The 22,238-nt window shown below is 37.0% G+C and overlaps 2 protein-coding genes across 2 annotated transcripts; both read right to left on the reverse strand.

Annotated features, from left to right (window-relative positions):
- Window positions 1–2,547: 2,547 nt before the first annotated feature.
- LOC129927150 (fucolectin-1-like) lies at window positions 2,548–7,901 on the reverse strand. Its single transcript, XM_056034393.1, has 3 exons — window positions 7,642–7,901; window positions 4,185–4,385; window positions 2,548–2,869 (listed from the first exon to the last, which is right to left on the reverse strand). The coding sequence occupies exons 1-3, from the start codon at window positions 7,899–7,901 to the stop codon at window positions 2,548–2,550; spliced, it is 783 nt and encodes a 260-aa protein (XP_055890368.1).
- Window positions 7,902–16,455: 8,554 nt separating this feature from the next.
- LOC129927151 (fucolectin-1-like) lies at window positions 16,456–21,105 on the reverse strand. The gene is made up of 3 exons (XM_056034394.1): window positions 20,722–21,105; window positions 18,528–18,728; window positions 16,456–16,777 (listed from the first exon to the last, which is right to left on the reverse strand). The coding sequence occupies exons 1-3, from the start codon at window positions 20,979–20,981 to the stop codon at window positions 16,456–16,458; spliced, it is 783 nt and encodes a 260-aa protein (XP_055890369.1). The 5' UTR covers window positions 20,982–21,105.
- Window positions 21,106–22,238: the final 1,133 nt, after the last annotated feature.

Below are 22,238 nucleotides of genomic sequence, written 5' to 3' on the forward strand. Positions count from 1 at the left end.
CATGCTTGTCCTTTGTGTCGATGAAGTCAATAAAAGACTCACAAACCTGCACCCCGTCATTATCCATGACAAAGTACCGTAAAATTTGGGAAGTTTGATCCAACTTTGAGATGTCAGGTGTAGGCCTACTGTCAAAAATCATATATAAATATTTGGCTTGTTTTACTTGCTGTATGATTTGTTTTTTAACGTGATCCCCCAATATTGTAATAAATTTATTTTGTATTTGTGGAGACAAGAATGTATTCGGTCTGGAACAAAGCTTAGTTCGAAGCACATGCTCCCTCAAGAGTGGATCGTATTTTGATAGTAATTTTACTAACTCCAAGTCACTCTTTGATCCATGCCGTCAGCCAATTCAATCAGGGATGCCGATTTCTCCGTCTGAGCTTAAAAGGGTTTTGAGGCGCCAGCCAGACTAGTCTGTTTTGAGCACTGTTCATCTTTTGTTTACTTTACAGTATTACAATTAACTAGTTAGTTAAAAAAAAAAACTCTTAGAAAACAAAGGTTAGCTTATTTAAAAATATTGATATTATAATAGAATTATTTCCAAAATTAAACTATAAAGAATCATAAAGAAATGAATAAACTAAGACAATTGTTTAGAGCTAGAGTTTAGTAATATATTTGTAAACTCTATATCTAGATTAAACAAGTGGACTAAACAATAAAGTAAAAAAGGTTGGCCTATCTTCTTTATATTACAGAGCATTGATCAGTGTAGTAACAACATGTACCGTGTGTCCAAAATAAATCTAGTAAATTTGATTCAAACTGTTCTATAGCTTACATTGTATGGAAGAAATAGTCAAGGAGATGAAACAAAATAGCGACATAACTAGTTTATAAATCGTTAGTTCATGTTTAAAATACAGTAGTTTATGTTTGTTCGTGTCCATACAATTAGTCGTTTTTACTGAAACGCTCATGGAAATAGGAAATTAATACACACTGGGGGAATTTTGGTGCCCCTCTCCACTTGGTGCCCTGTGCGGCCCGCACCACCCGCACATTGGTAGCTACGCCACTGCTATAAAGCTAATCGAACAAGTCTAATTGATTGTTGTTTTTTTTCTTGGTATACATTAAAGAAAGAAAGCGTCGCGACATATTTGTATGTTTGTGTTCATTCTATTATAAAAGCTTCCACGTCCACTACAGATACGCTCAGATACTGCATAGGCGTAGCCTGAATCAGATGTCCTTAAGGTCCGAGAACGTCCAGTTCCCTATTATAGGACCTCTTGACCAAGGAAAGGCTTTTATCCATGGCCAGGATGAGGCATCGGCTCTTCACCAATCCCTCTGTCCGAAGTCCCGCCTTACCAGCTTCCACATCCACTACAGATACACTCAGATCTTGCAGAGGCGTAGCCCTTAAAATCGAGATCACTAAGTAGTTAAGTGCATATAAGAAGTAAAGTTGTTATGAAACATATAATTTAATGTTTAGATGGAAACTAAGAGCATTATAGTCTCATCATTATAGTTTTGCAATTTTTTAGATGCATTATCTAGAAAGATCTAGGTAATCAATGTATTTAAATGTACATTAGATGATTAAAATCAACAGACGTGAATTATTTCAATCCCCGATTTCGAAACATTGTCCCAATGGAAGCTAAACAGGACATTATTTATTTCATATATGTGCGTGAATATATAGTTCTGTGATTAACAGCCCATTCTTTTAAAAAAATGCGCAAAATGGTATTGCACTCTTTCTAAACTTTGAAAACTAAAGATCATTACTTTTGCTAAGACAGAAAAGATCGATTTATCTAGATTGGGGGCGACTTCCCTTAGAGCTTGAAAAGGAGTTACGTATATAACAGGGTTTGAACCCGGGACCATCGATAAGTCCGAACGACAGTCCAGAGCTCAAAACGCACGATAAGTTAGCCATCCATCTTCGTGTTGTTCATTTCATTTTTCCCCCACAAGATTGCAATCTTTTAGCCGTTTTTTTTCCCCAGTTTTGAAATGACCCGACAATCATAGTCCTGTGTCCTTTCAGATACAGTCGTTCTAAATTTTAGTTTTGGCATAAAAGAAAGTATCTGGGAGGAGATAGCTAAAGACCGGACAGCATGGAGACAGACTTGTGCATGCTAGTACGAACCTCGCCGAGAGCTAAAGAAACAAAGCGGCCTTAATCAAGAGAAAGAAAAAGAAATCTGCCCTATCAGCAAGCCCTAGGACAGATACATATACATGCACAAACTGTGGCAAACTCTGAAAATGTTGCGTACCGTTTTAAATAGACATAAAGTTCCAGTTTAAGTGACCTTGTAAAATTATTAGCAGCACTGTTAATAGAAAAACTTGATTGCGCAGAGGTCATGCTATAAACATTCTTACAATGATGAAGCAATAGAAGAAATAGTTAAAATGAGATATTTTGGTTATCATCAGTTTTATGAAGGAGAAGTTTCTTTTTTTAAAAAAATAATTTTCTTTATGTTCTTATTTAAACTTAAAGAAACATTCAAAATTATTCTTTAATGTGATACAAAAAAAAAACAACAGTTATTAACAGATTGATTACAAAGTAAAACCATATTCACTATAAAAATGTGTTCCTATAGCGGATGTCAAGTTTACTGTCAGGTCTAGGAAAGGGTTGACACTGAGCAGTTGACATGATCTTGTTGACGTGACCCAGTTGAAGGCCGTACAGTAGTGAGTTGACCTACGTTGAAGACATTCCTGGAGACAGTTGTTCAAGTCGCTGACGATCAGGGTGATGATTGGCTCATTGGTCAGTTTAGTGTCCCCTAGTCTGTTAAAATAGACCTCTTCAAAGCTGGAATTACTCACTAAGACTTCTATCTCACAAACATGTAGGTGTTCTATACTTGCAAGTCTGAAACAAAATCAAACAAGGTTACAACGAAAGTTTGTGTGGTAAAAATAAACTCAAAATCGGCCCACCGAAGCTGTCCACTCAGGCAGGTAAAAACGAATTTTATTATTTTCAGTATGAATATCTTATAATAATATGAACTACGATTATAAACAGTCACAATTTTATCTCCGCCAATAGGAAGTGAAGTGAAGGCGTAGAAGTCGGGACTAATCATGGATTTCCTTTTGGGTATAAAAGTGTTATTTCGTTTAGAGTGGATTGTTTGGATATATAATGGTCTTAAAAAATCATTGCAATGGCGGGTCTTTAAATAGATAAAAAAAAAAAAAAGGTTTCCCTCTCCTACTCATGTGTAAATGCAGGATATTTTGAACCAACTTAAGTTGTTGTTTTTTTCTAACACTTTAGTTTTTAAATGTTCTACGCGCATGCGCACTATTCAACACTGAAAGTGCTACGAAGAGCAGGGTGCCAGGACATCTGCGCTGTTATCAGCAGGAGACGCCTAGGCTGGCTTGGTCACGTTCGTAGAAGGCCACATGATCGACAAGACATCCTGTAAGGCGATCCAACAGATGGCAGGAGAGCCGCTGGTCGTCCACTATTAAGGTAAAATGATGTATGCATATGTGACATAAAGCTCTTCAAAAACGACGCTTACAGTTTGGAAAAAATGTAACTGGATAGCGTTTCCGTTGGGCACCTCTGATACGTCGACCACATTTCAGCTCACCAAAAAAGACTGCCTTTGGCATACGTTCGTCCCCCATACGGGAGACGTGCCCTGCCCAGCGTAACTGTCGGACCATAAGAAGTCCCTCTATTTTGTCCTTACCGTCGTTCGCAAGGACATCGCTGTCCTCAAAACAAGACGTGCTTATCTACCGACACACTAGATAAGTCTACCTACCTCATAAGACATTAATATTTACCATCACACTAGATAAATCTACCTACCTCATAACAAAGCATTAATATTTACCATCACACTAGATAAATCTACCTACCTCATAACAAGACATTAATATCTACCATCACTCTAGATAAGTCTACCTACCTCATAACAAGACATTAATATCTACCATCACACTAGATAAGTCTACCTACCTCATAACAAGACATTAATATCTACCATCACACTAGATAAGTCTACCTACCTCATAACAAGACATTAATATCTACCATCACACTAGATAAGTCTACCTACCTCATAATAAGGCGCACATATCTACCATCACACTAGATAAGTCTACCTACCTCATAACAAGACATACTAATCTCTCTACAATTCACACTAGATAAGTCTACCTACCTCATAATAAGGCGTACATATCTACCAACAATTGGTGACGTGCAGTTATAGAGAAACGTTCCAGCACCAGGCGAAGCTGTTTGATGGTAGCAGACTTGACCTGAGATGTCAACAAAGTTGGCAAGTTTGCTTGGATCTTGCTCAAATACATCAATATCGAAGTTACTGAGTCTCAATGGAACGATAGACGGGCCATCCTGTCTACATCAATGACAACAAGAACAACTTGTAAAAACACTTTAAAAAAAAAAAAAAAAAAAAAAAAAAGTGATATTGGGTGTACATTTTATCAATTAGTTGGAATCAGTCATGGAATAAAATTTGAAGAAATATTTCAAGACTCAGAATAATACATTTTTGTCATTAGAAATATTTTTACAAATTGTATATGCGACATGAAGCTCTTCAAAATCAACACTAACAGCTGGGAAAAGGGGGCAATATTTTTTACCGATTGCAATATCATGCTTTAGATTTCTCAATGCTCTATAGCCCAGTTCAGAAGGGGTATCTGGGATTAATGTTACCGTGATTGCTGTTTGAAAAACAACTTCTTCACTCAGGGCTCAAGCCTGCACAAGGAGACTAATTCAACTTATACCACCACACCTGTCAAGAACGATTTCTTTGTTTTGCTGGATACCTAACAAAATAATTGATTACCAATAGTTAATTAACTAATTGGTCATTTTTTTTAAAAATTCATTCTTGTTTTGTCAGGTAAATGAAATAATTGTGCGAAATTTCAGCTTGATCTGACATTGGGTGTGTGAGAAATAACGTTTATAAACTTTTTACCAGACAGACAGACAGAGTGGGTGGATAAAAATTTTGTAAAAATTATCAATGAAATTTATTTTGAATTTATTTCATCAGATTTGTAATCATTCATTACCTTTTTTTTTATTAATAAAAAGTAATTAGAATCGTCTTGGTCTATTCGGATGTTTTGCATATCTCACTATGTTTTAATTTTGATTTTTAGCGGCCTCCGAAAGGGGAAAAGACGTTATTAGTTTTGTGTGGAATGTTCCGTTTAGATCTAGTAAACCAGAAAAGATTCAAAGTTCTGATGCAACGGCTACTTTTTTTTATTTTCTGAAATGTTTAGTTTTTTTCTTGAGACTTTGAATATGTGATTGAGCCTTAAAAAATGATTAGTTTTTTCTTAAAAATACAATTGTATCAATTTGATAATCATTATATGAAATCAGTTAGGCCAGGCTCACATCTAGCTTCATCTTCAATTTCACAAATCCCTTGGTCTGGCTGGACCGTTGGGGCACCGCACAGGATCTGTCAACCTTCTTTCTCCATTCTTCTATGTCATTTTTTTTTTTTTTTTTTTAGATTTTCTTTATGATATCGTTTCTGAAAATTTTGAAACTTGCCTTTTAACCTTCCTGGGTTAACCACTTCGTGGCCGATTTTAAGTTTTTTTTTCCACACAGACTCTCTTTGTAACCTTGTTTTAAATTTAATTTTATTTTTGTTCAAATATTTAGTATGTTTTTTTTTTCCTTGTGCGTAGATTGTAAAATTTTTTTGAGAAATTAAGACAGCGGGCTGGGTCCGAACCCGGGGCCACGGAGGGGGACAGCCCCAGAGTGCATACTACACAACCAGACAGCTTCTTTATAATAATGCTTAAGTGTGTTTTTACAAGACGGCTTTTGGTGAGCTGAAAAGTGGTCGACGTAACAGAGGTACCCCACGGAAACGCTTTAAAGAACAGTGTAGGCGCCAACTTGCTTTAACTAACATAAACCGGCTGCAGGCGGCTTCAGAACGAGACAGCTGGAGGCCACTTACAAAGGCCGCAGGATACACATATGACAACAAAAGAAAATCCGCTGCCGAGGGCAGATGTAGAATGCGAAAACAAAAGTCTTAATCGAACACCGGTGGACAAGTGTTATGTCTGCGCTGGATGTGGCAAAAGATGTAGGTCACAGCTAGGGCTGGGTAGCCAAGGCAAATACTGTTTTCTCACTAATCTTCGGACTCGAAGACAAGCCTTATTACGTTTTACAAGACAAAGAAGTCGAGTACTACCTAAAAGCTAATTCACAAGTTTCATTATTGCACTAAGCATAATATATTTTGTCGGTTCTACCGAGGCGATGTCGCAGGCCTATGCCGCTGATTGTCTTCTGCTACGTAGTAAAGAATTGAATAAAATGCAAAGACGAATTTATATTCCAATACAAAATCTTAATTTTCACTTATTATCCTGATCCCAACACAGACTGGGCCCCGCGCAATCCGTTTCGCATAGGACGCTGCAACTTTAAGGGCCGGCCCTACACCACTGGTACCCAACAAAATTAAGTTAAACAAGGTTACAAAAGACAGTTTGTGTGGAAACACAAACTCAAAATCGGCCCCCGAAGAGGTCCACGCAGGCAGCCTTCAATATTTTCAGAAAGAACATCCAAATAAAATTATATCAAAGACAAATGAAAGATAAGAATGGAGAAAGAAAGTTAAAAGATCTTGTGTAGTGCCCCAACGGTCCCGCAGATCGAAGCATAGGTGTAAGTGAATGTAAAGTTAGATGTGAACCTGGCCTAACTAGTTCCCCTTTTAGACCTTGTGGTCTATAGGGCAGATGTAAAGTTCATCTGTTTTTGTGGCCTACGGTTAGCGAGGGTGTCATGTAGCCAGCACAACGACCAACCGCCTATACTTTTCCCCAACTAATGTCAGGTACCCATTAGAGCTGAGTGGACTCAGAGGCGCCCAAAGATTCCAAAGTTGAAAATCCCAGTCTTCATCAGGATTCGAACCCGGGACCCCCGGTTCGGAAGCCAAGCGCTTTACCGCTCAGCCACCGCGCCTCCCCTGGCCTAACTGATGTCTTATAATTCATCTATTTGTTTTGAAAAGGCTCAATCTCTTATTCGAATCCTCAAAAAAAAAATATAAAAAAAAAAATTCCGCAATATAAAAAGATGTTCAGAAAAATGGAGTTTATAAGATTACTATTCATTTTAAATTAGGTCTAACTTATAATGCATACTAATTAGCTTTTTCTCTTTAAAAAACTGCTTGCATAACTGATTTTAAAAATTAGATATTTCGCTTTAAGAAAAAAAAAAAAAGTAGCCGTTGCATCAGAACTTTGATTGGTCTAAAATATTGTGATGTCGGATTTTCAATATCTTTTCTAGTTTACGAGATCTAAACGGGACGGACGGACAGACGGACAGACGGTCAGACGGACAGACGGACAGACATTTCGCACAAAACTAATAGCGTCTTTTCCCCTTTCGGGGCCCGCTAATAAATCAAGGTAAGTCAAGTAGATCACGTAAGTCAGATAAGTCAAGTAAGTCAAGTAGATCAATTAAGTCAATCAAATAAATAATTCAAGTAAATGAAATAAGTCAAGTGCTCGACTCAATCAATCTTAAGACAGAGATAAATTTAAAATGTAAATAAAGACTAACACTACCTGTTGGTTATTTTGATTTGCTCCACAACGAACTGACCACGTAGGTCCACCATCCACCACGGTCTTAGTTCTTGCTGGGTGTGCTGACAATGTCCATGCGTTGCATCTGGGTCGGAGTCACCGTCCACAGCGAGGCTGGCGTAAAATGGCAGCCAAGACGTACTCTGTGTGGCTGACTTGAACCGGGCAGCGTTGTAGAGTCCAAGTGTGGCTGCTGTCACCATAAGATTATACACGACCAATGTGAACATGGCAGGCATGCTAAAATAACGAGTGGAGATGGAACACTGGTTTGGATAAAAAGAAAAAAAAACACCATTTGAACTCACTGGAGGGGGAAGGTGCCAGGAACCTGGTCGATCAACACAGTATGTGTGGTCGTGCTTGTGAGTGTAAACAGTATCAGCGATTCTCAAAATTTTATAATAGCGTTCTAAGGACATACTAAAAAAAAAAAAAAAAAACACATTAAAATTAAAGCATTTTACACAAATGTATATAGAGTCATATTATTCTATACGAATAGGACAAATTCTTACACGTGCTCTTTCTTCACTAGTGATGTTAGAGTTGACTTCCTTATAGCAAGCAGTAAACAAATGACTGAACAGACTTGAACTCTGTATTTTAAAAAAATGCAAACCTAGATTGGCGCGAGTAAATGCGTAGGATGTAATTATCTTCTTTAAAAAAACCTCTGTAAGTAATAAGTGAAGCAGAGGATGTAAATGTCATCTGTTTCTGTGGTCCACTGTTAACGAGGGTTTCATGTGGCCGGCACAACGATCAACCGCCTTTACTTTTACCCAACAATGGTCAAGTACTCATTTGAGCTGGGTGTACAGGATTCGAACCCGGGACACCCTTTTTGAAAGCTGTGGTAATAAGTTAAGATATTTACTTTCTTTTGCGTTGAGTGTTATTTAGATGTCGAAACTGCAACTGCGGACAAATAATTGGTCCTGAACTGGTATGAACGCAATATTTATTTAACACCCGTCGTTCTCTACCTCTCTCTCTACCTCTCTCTCTCTCTCTCCCTCACAACACACACGGTACCAGCAGCTCACAATAGAAGGGAAAAAAATAAATGAAAAGGAAAAAAATTATTAAAACCTAAGTTAAAAGATTAAGCGACTATGGAAGTTATCGAAAATAATAATAGGCCTATGTCATGTTGTTATATCAACCGAGGGAGTATTTATTGACAACTGTCCTAGCAAACACATTCCATATGCTAGGACAAATCTATACAAATGCTCTTGCCTCCCTAGCGCTATTAGAGCATGGAATGGGTTGCCTGAGCTAGACAGGAAAAACCAGTGACATAGCAGAATTTAGGTCATTGGTTAATATGCATGACTAAATGCATGACGCGTAGGACGTAACGTCTGTATCATATAAGATAAGAAGATAAGGACCCTTAACATCTCTAAGAAGATGCTCAATACCTCAACTTACCTGTTAGGGCAGTACTGCTGCAGAACCGCCAGATCACTAGAGAATTCCTCAGTTCGACCCTGGCAGTGTCAGAGAATAATAATTTATTAATTTCTACAATTATAACGACTTAATGTATGTATTGCACAGGAGTTCCGGGTAGTTTTGAAAGAGCCTAGGGCTACAACCTATACAAATGCTGACTCAATATCCAGCAAAGTTTTGTTGAAGAACTTGTGTCCTGGAATTTCCGGGCATGCTACCCTGCCTCATAATGGCGCCCGGGTGGAAACGATCGCAAGAGGAAACGATTAGGCTAAAGGGTAGCAAAACAAGACTCCCGTGGGGGTGCCTAAGGGGGTGCGAGAGCATCCTCATTGCACTGCGCGGAGTTGTAAAAAAGCTCCCACAACCTTGTCACAATCCAGGCGCTGTTAGGGCCGTTACATAATAAATGGCGTGTCTCGCACGGTTAGCCTGGTATAGAAAAGAAAAATGGCGGGGGTCTTAGTAGATATATACGCGGCCTCTTGCCGCGAATCTGACCCACCCGCCAGACAAAACAGTGTACACTGATTTCATACAGGCCGGTGAGAGGGAGCTCTTGTTCAATTTTGCTGGCCTAGAGTTCCAAGAGCCGAAGGCTCAACACTACCTGACAGTTTAAGAAGAAGAAGTGTCCTGGAATTCTAAAACTGAACTAAATGGCGAAGATCCAGTTATTGTCAAAGAAGTTCACAGATCTATCTGAGGACTATCACTAGCATTTTGGGGCGTCGCTTTAACTCATTGCTTCGGACTATTCCATCTAAATTTAGATCCTAAGAAACAAGGGGCTTAATCAGATCTCTAACTCTTACTCTGCCCTTTGTTTACTGTCCCTACTTTCTTTCGTTATTTGTCCTTTTTTTTTGACTAAGGGAGATAATCCTAACGTAACAAAAATTGTTGTCACCCTTGAAACTTTTTGTATCAACTGAAACATATTCAGTAATTGTTATCGACGGAGCTATGACTTTAATGTCTTCTTTTAATGTTCTGATGATATATTAGGTTGTTATGCCTGCGCTGGATGTGGCAAATTATTTTGGTCACAGCTGGGGCTGCGTAGCTGCTGCAAATACTGCATTCCTCATTAATCTTCTGGCTCGAAGGCAGGCTTTATTATTATTATCATTATTATTATTATCTTATATATACCTTCCTATATTTTAAACCTGATGCACAAAAAATAAGGCCTGCTATTTATGAATATGCAACCATACTGAAAATCTACAATGACGTTGATAAAACGTTTTGTAAGTTTGAATAGATTTTCATTATGTTCAATATATTGATTTTCTATGACGCTAATGAGATTGTTTAGATTACATAGTCTGGGTTAGCTGTTATTTCTTTTTTTCCCATACACGTCAACAATGGAATCTAGATATAAAAGTAATGTAGCTAAAACAAATAGAGAATTGGGAAATACTTGTAGCTGCAGCTCATGCAGTTTTCTCTAACACAAAACACACACACACGAACTTTGTGTATTACAATGAAAATAAACTAAACAAAAAACCTAAAGATCCTTTCCTATAAGCAGCTCCAGGAGACATGGTGTTAACTACACGAGAACAATGAAACCTGAGAGTCAGCGGTTCTCAACCTTTAATGCTGGGCGATCCCTTTTTACAATCCCCCTCTTCCGCGACCCCCCCCCCCCCCACACACACACATACAGCAATAGAAGAATAGACAATAACAATCCTTATTTTCGATGGTCTTAGGCGACCCCTGGCGAATCGTCAATCGACCCTCGAGGGGGTCGCGATCCACAGGTTGAGAACCCCTGTGATAGATGAAGGAATGAACTCTGGGATGTAATTGTAACCCAAGACGCGGCAATATCGAGCATTTGTTCCAAGGAGGGGGGACTAATTAAGACTGGAAAGTTGCTTGTGTTTTGTGTGTGTGTTTTTTTTTTTTTTTTTGTTTTTTTTTTTGTTTTTTTTTTTGTGTTTTTTTTTTTTGTGTTTTTTTTTTTAGAAGAGCTTACTGAAAGTGGTAATTAAATACACAAAACAAAGTCACACAGAAATACTCTAAAACAAAACAAATCTTATACAAAGTAAAAGCTGCACTATTAAAGCCATTTCTCTCAATAGTGCAAGATTTATTTCTTTTTATTCTATATCAAACATAATTAATTGATTACTAATAATTGATTATATATTTTGTTAATTTTTTTTGATTGATTAATGTATTGTATTCGAGAATGAATAGTTGTACAAGGTTTCAACTTGGTCCGAGAATGCGAATTGGAGATATAACGTGTACAAACTGTGTACCCAAACGAGAGAAAGACGGGGTGATTTTTTGTATAATCTTTCTAAATATATGAACCAAAGCTTGGACTTACCATTACATGAAGTAATACGTGATGCATTAACATACAAACACAATGTGCTGAACATTTTAATGAAACAACGTTAAGTACTTTATAGTTTAAAGAAATAACATCAAGTACTGAGCGTTTTAATAAAATAGCATTAAGTACTAATAAGTACTGAGCATTTTAAATAAATAATATCAAGTACTGATCATTTTAAGAAACAACATAGGGTACTGAACATTTTTAGAAACAATATAGGGTACTGAACATTTTTAGAAACAATATAGGGTACTGAACATTTTTAGAAACAATATAGGGTACTGAACATTTTTAGAAACAACATAGGGTACTGAACATTTTTAGAAACAACATAGGGTACTGAACATTTTTAGAAACAACATAGGGTACTGAACATTTTTAGAAACAACATAGGGTACTGAATATTTTTAGAAACAATATAGGGTACTGAACATTTTTAGAAAGAATATAGGGTACTGAACATTTTTAGAAACAATATAGGGTACTGAACATTTTTAGAAAGAATATAGGGTACTGAACATTTTTAGAAACAATATAGGGTACTGAACATTTTTAGAAACAATATAGGGTACTGAACATTTTTAGAAACAATATAGGGTACTGAACATTTTTAGAAACAATATAGGGTACTGAACATTTTGAATGAACAGCATTAGGCACTGAATATTTTAAAGAAACAATAGTATTGACTGACCATTACAAATATAAAAAAAAACCAACTGAATAGCGTTATGAAATGTTTATGAATGAGAGACTCTAGCGAATGAAACAAATACAACTCCTTCTTAATCTCTGTTTATTCAATATTACAACAAACATCTAGTGCATGCATGGCATAAAGATATCCTTTTATTTGACATTTCTTTACAGAATATTGATGAAGCTAGATATTAATTAGTTCGAGAACAAATCAAATAAACGTGACTATAAAGCAGTGGCGTAGCTAGAGTATATGATGCCTGGTGCGGGACCTCATCTTGATGCTCCCCCCCCCCCCCCCAAAAAAAAAGCTAACTAAATAATAACATTGTAAAACCTTACTTTTTTGTTCAAAATAATATGTATTCATTAATCAAATATTGTTAATTAAAAAAATCACTTTTACATAAACATACTACAAGTGAATTTTACGAGCTTTCTTGCTGGCAAAAGTATCAATAATTTTATCGAAATCAATTTTTTCCACCAGCTCTTGTTCAATGAACAAAATGGCTAAATTAGTGAGTCGTAAATTTGTCATCGTTGATCGCAAGTAATTCTTGATCAGTTTCAGTTTGGAAAAACTTCTCTCGCATAAAGCGACGTTTACCGCAATAGTAAAAAATATGCGAATCATGAGGACGATATTCGGGACTGAATCATCTAGCTGATATTTATTTATAAATTTCAAGAGCTCAACAGGTCCTTGTTTTGGAAGTTCGGAGGCTTCTGATGAAACTAACAAACCATTGAAGCCTCTTTCGATCCAGCAGAGATTCGTTTTTATCAATGTCGCTAGGAGTAAAATCGAGAGTGATTTCGACCTGAGGATTTAATAGCTGGGAAGGCGACAAAAATTCATACCTATCTGCTACATCATGAAGTTGCTCGAATCGGATGATTATTTCTTGAACAATCCTGTCCAAGGTAGAATAAATTTCCCTTCGTAGCTCTTCTTTGTGTGTAAGTACAGAGTCGTCACTTTTCTCACCAGGCATCTTTTTCTTATGGCCAATACGTTTTTGAGGTTCTGTACTGATTCTCAGATCTGAGCACAGGCTTTCGGTAAAGGTAATGCTGGCTTCAGCGATGTCCTCTCGATTACTACTTTAAAATGTCTCTAATGTTTTTAGTTTGAGTGAGCAGTCTTGAATAGACAATCCTTGTTTTTGAAGGTAGACTTGCGTATCATTAATTTCAGTTAATACAGGAGCCCAAAATCCAAGATAAGTGAGAAAATTAAAAGACTGAATAGCAACCAATAATCCACCTGCTTCAGATCTAGTCGATGAATTTTCATCTCTGCTAGTTAATGTCTCCAGAGTTTCTATAATTTTAGAAAATGTATTCCTAACCATCTTGACGGCTTCTCCTCTGGCGCTCCAGCGGGTCTCAACTAAATGTTTAAGGCTAGTTCCGGTTATATTGATGAGGATATCCCAGCGGTGTGTTGAAGTTGAGAAAAGTGTATCAAAAAATGTTACCGAATTGACTTCAGCTTCAGCAGCTCGAATTCCTGCTATATTAAGAGAATGGTTTAAGCAGGCAATGAATAGTGCTTTGGGATTTACTTCTAGAATACATTTTTGGACACCGTAGTTTTGACCTTTCATGACCGCAGCATTATCATAGCCTTGACCCCTGCAGTCCATTATGTCTAAGCCATTTGAACGCAGTTTCTCTAGAATCATCTCAGCGATTCCAGCAGCATGCTTGTCCTTTGTGTCGATGAAGTCAATAAAAGACTCACAAACCTGCACCCCGTCATTATCCATGACAAAGTACCGTAAAATTTGGGAAGTTTGATCCAACTTTGAGATGTCAGGTGTAGGCCTACTGTCAAAAATCATATATAAATATTTGGCTTGTTTTACTTGCTGTATGATTTGTTTTTTAACGTGATCCCCCAATATTGTAATAAATTTATTTTGTATTTGTGGAGACAAGAATGTATTCGGTCTGGAACAAAGCTTAGTTCGAAGCACATGCTCCCTCAAGAGTGGATCGTATTTTGATAGTAATTTTACTAACTCCAAGTCACTCTTTGATCCATGCCGTCAGCCAATTCAATCAGAGATGCCGATTTCTCCGTCTGAGCTTAAAAGGGTTTTGAGGCGCCAGCCAGACTAGTCTGTTTTGAGCACTGTTCATCTTTTGTTTACTTTACAGTATTACAATTAACTAGTTAGTTAAAAAAAAAAACTCTTAGAAAACAAAGGTTAGCTTATTTAAAAATATTGATATTATAATAGAATTATTTCCAAAATTAAACTATAAAGAATCATAAAGAAATGAATAAACTAAGACAATTGTTTAGAGCTAGAGTTTAGTAATATATTTGTAAACTCTATATCTAGATTAAACAAGTGGACTAAACAATAAAGTAAAAAAGGTTGGCCTATCTTCTTTATATTACAGAGCATTGATCAGTGTAGTAACAACATGTACCGTGTGTCCAAAATAAATCTAGTAAATTTGATTCAAACTGTTCTATAGCTTACATTGTATGGAAGAAATAGTCAAGGAGATGAAACAAAATAGCGACATAACTAGTTTATAAATCGTTAGTTCATGTTTAAAATACAGTAGTTTATGTTTGTTCGTGTCCATACAATTAGTCGTTTTTACTGAAACGCTCATGGAAATAGGAAATTAATACACACTGGGGGAATTTTGGTGCCCCTCTCCACTTGGTGCCCTGTGCGGCCCGCACCACCCGCACATTGGTAGCTACGCCACTGCTATAAAGCTAATCGAACAAGTCTAATTGATTGTTGTTTTTTTTCTTGGTATACATTAAAGAAAGAAAGCGTCGCGACATATTTGTATGTTTGTGTTCATTCTATTATAAAAGCTTCCACGTCCACTACAGATACGCTCAGATACTGCATAGGCGTAGCCTGAATCAGATGTCCTTAAGGTCCGAGAACGTCCAGTTCCCTATTATAGGACCTCTTGACCAAGGAAAGGCTTTTATCCATGGCCAGGATGAGGCATCGGCTCTTCACCAATCCCTCTGTCCGAAGTCCCGCCTTACCAGCTTCCACATCCACTACAGATACACTCAGATCTTGCAGAGGCGTAGCCCTTAAAATCGAGATCACTATGTAGTTAAGTGCATATAAGAAGTAAAGTTGTTATGAAACATATAATTTAATGTTTAGATGGAAACTAAGAGCATTATAGTCTCATCATTATAGTTTTGCAATTTTTTAGATGCATTATCTAGAAAGATCTAGGTAATCAATGTATTTAAATGTACATTAGATGATTAAAATCAACAGACGTGAATTATTTCAATCCCCGATTTCGAAACATTGTCCCAATGGAAGCTAAACAGGACATTATTTATTTCATATATGTGCGTGAATATATAGTTCTGTGATTAACAGCCCATTCTTTTAAAAAAATGCGCAAAATGGTATTGCACTCTTTCTAAACTTTGAAAACTAAAGATCATTACTTTTGCTAAGACAGAAAAGATCGATTTATCTAGATTGGGGGCGACTTCCCTTAGAGCTTGAAAAGGAGTTACGTATATAACAGGGTTTGAACCCGGGACCATCGATAAGTCCGAACGACAGTCCAGAGCTCAAAACGCACGATAAGTTAGCCATCCATCTTCGTGTTGTTCATTTCATTTTTTCCCCACAAGATTGCAATCTTTTAGCCGTTTTTTTTTCCCAGTTTTGAAATGACCCGACAATCATAGTCCTGTGTCCTTTCAGATACAGTCGTTCTAAATTTTAGTTTTGGCATAAAAGAAAGTATGTGGGAGGAGATAGCTAAAGACCGGACAGCATGGAGACAGACTTGTGCATGCTAGTACGAACCTCGCCGAGAGCTAAAGAAACAAAGCGGCCTTAATCAAGAGAAAGAAAAAGAAATCTGCCCTATCAGCAAGCCCTAGGACAGATACATATACATGCACAAACTGTGGCAAACTCTGAAAATGTTGCGTACCGTTTTAAATAGACATAAAGTTCCAGTTTAAGTGACCTTGTAAAATTATTAGCAGCACTGTTAATAGAAAAACTTGATTGCGCAGAGGTCATGCTATAAACATTCTTACAATGATGAAGCAATAGAAGAAATAGTTAAAATGAGATATTTTGGTTATCATCAGTTTTATGAAGGAGAAGTTTCTTTTTTTAAAAAAATAATTTTCTTTATGTTCTTATTTAAACTTAAAGAAACATTCAAAATTATTCTTTAATGTGATACAAAAAAAAAAAAAAAAACAGTTATTAACAGATTGATTACAAAGTAAAACCATATTCACTATAAAAATGTGTTCCTATAGCGGATGTCAGGTTTACTGTCAGGTCTAGGAAAGGGTTGACACTGAGCAGTTGACATGATCTTGTTGACGTGACCCAGTTGAAGGCCGTACAGTAGTGAGTTGACCTACGTTGAAGACATTCCTGGAGGCAGTTGTTCAAGTCGCTGACGATCAGGGTGATGATTGGCTCATTGGTCAGTTTAGTGTCCCCTAGTCTGTTAAAATAGACCTCTTCAAAGCTGGAATTACTCACTAAGACTTCTATCTCACAAACATGTAGGTGTTCTATACTTGCAAGTCTGAAACAAAAAAATGCATAAAATTTCAGTCGAATAAAGTGTTGAAATGATATTAAAAGTTATAGAGGCTTTTTCCTCTAAATGTGTCTACGTGTGTGCTTCAAAACAAACATCTTGTGGAGCCAAGACGGACACTTCAATAAGTTACGAGTTTACACTAGATAAGTGTAACGATCACACTTGCCGGGGATTATAAATACCAATAATTCAATGAAGTGAAGAAAGAGACATCTCTCTGTATTTTCTTAAAACTTCTTTAATAACACTTCTTCAACTTTCACATAAAATAACTTCTCAATTCAGTAACAACTTGACTTGATACTTCTTAAATAAAACTTAAAGATACATGAAACTTCACTTCACTTCAACTTCAACCAATAAAAGTTTAATTAAATGGACCCGCTTATATCACAAAACTTAACTAAACCTTTACTAAGAGATGACTTAAGCCAGTGATGCTCAACCTTATTCGACCTGAGCGCCATTTCAACTATCGAAACGCTTGTCGAGGGCCACATCAACAAAAAGGTATGAAAAATGAAATCAAAATTTACCTGAAACTATTTGAAACTATTGGATCTAGTACTTACATTAATTAATGAGATTGTTAAAGTCTATCATTTTTTACGGGTCTTAAAAGTTAAAATGGTTTCATTTCTCTACTTAAAATGTGAGCAACATTTTAGCTACCTTTACCAGCTACTTATTTTCTTGTCTCTTTTCGGCAAATATTCTCATCGGTCTTCCAATCTCTAGGTGTAGTTTAACCAACCTTTTAGACGTGTCTCAAACCAAGAAGGCCTTTATATTTGTTTTATAATGTCACTGTATATGTTGTTTTTTTTTTTGTTTGAAACAGCAAGACTTTCTTTAGAAAACAAATATGTTGGCTTATTATCATGTTCCACAAAAAAGATACATTCACTTTTCCTGGTGCATTCAGAGTTCCATTTTATAAACTCATAATCGCCCACTCGTTAAAGGTCATGTATTAATTCATCACAGAAAAGTGAGGGCCCTAACGAAGGTAAAGATACATTTACAACAATTTTTAAGGGGGGAGGATTTTCTACTTCTTGTGCCGACGTTTCGCCGGGCCGGATGGAACCACATCGCGGGCCGGTTCTGGCCCGCGGGCCGTACTTTGGGCATCACAGACTTAAGCTATAACTAAGCGAGGATCATCGCTCTACAAGAACTACTACTGTGCGAGGACCCCGTCTAACTGACTTTCCCTTAATTTATACCTTTCTTCATCGTACATTTTAATAACTTTGACCTTCTAGAACAGGGTCGATTGACGATTTGCTGGGGTTGCCTAAGATCATCGAAAATATGGATTGTTATTGTCTATTCTTCTATTGCTGTGTGGGTGGGGGTCGCGGCAGAGTGGGGGATTATAATAAGGGGTCGCCGAGCAAAAAAGGTTGAGAACCGCTGTTCTAGAAGCTGACGTGTGCTATTTTTTTTCTCTTAACCCCTTTCTTTGATTGGATACCTAAAATTAACTTGTTTACGCTGGACACTTGCACTGATTTGAACTCGATTCTAGAAACTGGTCGAAATAGGTCACAGACTCGACTCGTGACAATAAGTCTACCCAACTTATCATAAGAAGTATGTGTCTATCAATACACTAGATAAGTCTACCTACCATATCATTAGACGTATATATCTGCAATACACTAGATAAGTCTACCTACCTCATAAGACATTAATATTTACCATCACACTAGATAAGTCTACCTACCTCATAATAAGACGTACATATCTACCAACAATTGGTGCCGTGCAGTTATAGAGAAAAGTTCCAGCACCAGGCGAAGCTGTTTGATGGTAGCAGACGTGACCTGAGATGTCAGCGAAGTTGACAAGTTTGCTTGGATCTTGTTCAAACACATCAATATCGAAGTTACTGAGTCTCGCGGGAATGTAAGGGGAACCATCCTGTCTACATCAATGAGATATTTACATAAAAAGATCAATGAGATTTATTTAGCAATTCATGAGATACAGAAATGTAATCATTCATAAACCATTAATAGTAACTATTAGAATAGTCTTCATATGTTTGGCTACTCTGCAACAGTTACTATAGTTTTATTGTTGGTTTTTGATCATTTTAATGTATTTTGTCTTATTCAAAGTGCCACCACCAGGTTTATAACAGTATTGTTATGACTTTGATTTTATGTGCATATTTTGTAAAAGAAGGCAAACAGTAGTAACATATTGACATGCTTAACGTATCTAAACACTATAAAATATTTTGAAGGAAAAACAAGAATAATATAAAAATAATTTTAAACACAGACAAACAAAGCTTATATTGAGTGTAGTTGCATGAACTTGCATCAATTAGTTTGTATAAGTCATTTAATTAAATTTGTAACAGATCAAGACCAATAACAATAAATCTGTGCTATTAGAAATATTTCTACCAATAGTTTTTTGCTTAGTGCAATTTAATTCTTTTAGCTTTTCAATAACCAGTGATCATATCATTTATCAAGCTAGAACAGTTGGGAAAGGGGGGGGGGTGGTGGTGAAAGAAAGGGGTATCCTGTCAATGTTACCGTGGTCGTTTTTCAAATGCATTTATAAAAAAAAAAGTTGAACGACCCAATCTCGAGCGCTAAGGCCTCCTCAAGCCAATACACTACCCACTGTGCCAGGAATGAGCTTATAAAAATAGAAGGTTTTATAGTTATAGATTGTTAATTTCAAACTGTTATCTACAAAGTATAAAGGGGACTTATTCAACTCATATCACCACATCAGTCAAGTAAAATTTCGCTTCCTTGTTCAAGATACCAAACGAAATCAGTAATCTTTTTTAAATCATTCTTGTTTCGTCATTTAAAATAAATAATTGTGTAACATTTCAGCTTTATCAGAGTTTGGGTGCTGGAGAAATAACGTGTACTTACTTTTTAACATACATACAGAGTGAGTGGATATTGTTAGGCGCTTCCGCGGTGTCGAATGCAAACAAACCAAAATGGAGGTAACACTCAATGAAATGTAGAATCCACTAACACCGGCGAAAGGCCTAACAATCAATGGAAGTTAGTCGACACTGATACTGAATATCGGACAAGTTTAGTAACAATGAAGGGAACAGTCGAATGTCAGCTACGTTCATAAAATGCTACTTATTTCTACAATCACGTGCACACGGGGCGAGAAACTTTATTGGCGCCCCCACCCACCCCCATTTTCCATGAACATCACAGAGAACTATAGGGTTCTAACTAAAAAGTACTTAATAATAATAAGTATTTTATAATAATAGAATACAAATAGCCGTAGAATGCACTAACTAAAATATCTACAATAATTTTTTTGGGGCGCCTCCCTACGCCTCAGCCCACTAGGGAATAGAAAGGCTGGGAGAACAATACATAAAGGGAGATCAGTATAACAAAGAGTAAAGACTGAAGAGTGGACATGGGCCCAATTGCCCTGAACAGAAACTGTAATGACTCAATACTAAGACGCTTAGAAGTTGGGTTTAATTGTGTATTTCCTTAGTGACTCGACGGTACAATAAAAACTTAGAACAGAAATAGGTTAGAGATAAAATAACGGATGCATAGAAAGGACGTTTTCTTCAACTGACGACTTGAACTGTGCCCTTCTAATTTGAATAAATGCAGCATTTCTAAAAGGCCGGATTAATTTGTTCTATTTCAGTTGCTTCTGTTGATGGTGTGTTTGATGGTGTGTTTAGCTGAGGAACTCGCGACTACAAATAATATCATTTCAAGTAAGCAGACTCATAACTTGTTCAACAACACCCCCACTCGACTTACCAACCATCAACAAACCCGATGGCGAAGATCTTTGCAGGCTTCATACCACTGAGACCCAAAGTCTAGTGCTGGACTCAATCAATCTTAAGACAGAGATACATTTGAAATGTAAATAAAGACTAAATCTACCTGTTCGTTAGTTTAATTTGCTCCACAACGAACTGACCACGTAGGTCCACCATCCACCACGGTTTTAGTTCTTGCAGGGTGTGCTGACAATGTCCATGTGTTCCATCTGGGTCGTAGTCACCGTCCACGGCAAGGCTGGCGTAAAATGGCAAATAAGTGGTGCTTTGAGTGGCTGATTTGAACCGGGCAGCGTTGTAGAGGCCAAGTGTAGCTGTTGTCACCATAAGACTGGAAACGAATAATGGGAACATGGCAGGCATACTAAAATGTCAAGATGGAATCATAGAAAACTGGCTAAAAGACAAATATTTCCTTTCATGTCACTGAAGGTGAAAAGTCTAGGAGCCTGATTGATCAAAATAGTGCGAGTGTTCGTCTGTGTCTGTGTGTAATAAAACGTGTGCACAGTATTGGCGTTTCTAAAAAAATATTTTAAACAACATCATTACTACTTACTAAAAAATATTTACAGATTTTAAAAAATATGACACAGTATTTAATATATATATCCCTGTCAGTCAGTAGGCTATATATATAAACGAGTGTTAATTTAATATCAATATTTAAACTGCGGCCAAATAATTGACATGCCCGAGCGTAATATTTATTTATCCCACACATACACACATACTCGCACGCTTATCCGTTTACTTGCATGCACGCAAACACATACACACACCTATAAAGGACAAAGGCTTGTTGCGATCGGTTCTTATAATAATGACAATAATAATTTAATGTCTATAGCGCTGTTAACAGACGTAATGTTGGTTCTAGGCGCTATGATGTACAGTTAAATATTATGAAGGGGTTACCCGTAGTGTTGACAGAGCCCAGGACGACCACGTCTATCAATGATGAATTAATACAGAATCTAATTAGTTCAAGTACTTTTGTCGTGGAATTTGCAATCACATAATAAAATGCATTCTATTATGGTCTTCTTCATCAAATTTTCTTAAGAGTTGAGTCTATGACTCTTTGAATTTTCGGCCTGTCTTAAAAGTTGAGTCTAAGACTCTTGGAACTCTAGGCCTATGGAAGCTTGTCTTAAAAGTTGAGTCTAAGACTCTTGGAACTCTAGGCCTATGGAAGTTCGTCTTAAGAGTTAAGTCTAAGACTCTTGGAGCTCTAGGCCAATGGAAGTTTGTCTTAAGAGTTGAGTCTAAGACTCTTGGAACTCTAGGCCTATGGAAGTTCGTCTTAAGAGTTAAGTCTAAGACTCTTGGAGCTCTAGGCCTATGGAAGCTTGTCTTAAGAGTTGAGTCTAGGACTCTTGGAACTCTAGGCCTATGGAAGCTTGTTTTAAGAGCTAAGTCTACGAAGTTTGAAACTCAGGCCTATGGAAGCTTGTCTTAAGAGCTAAGTCTACGAAGTTTGAAACTCAGGCCTATGGAAGCTTGTCTTAAGAGCTAAGTCTACGAAGTTTGAAACTCAGGCCCATGGAAGCTTGTCTTAAGAGTTGAGTATAAGACTCTCGGAACTCTAGGCCTATGGAAGTTTATCTTAAGAGCTAA

This window comes from Biomphalaria glabrata, chromosome 7 (genome assembly GCF_947242115.1).
Source record: "Biomphalaria glabrata chromosome 7, xgBioGlab47.1, whole genome shotgun sequence".
Lineage (NCBI taxonomy): Eukaryota > Metazoa > Mollusca > Gastropoda > Planorbidae > Biomphalaria > Biomphalaria glabrata.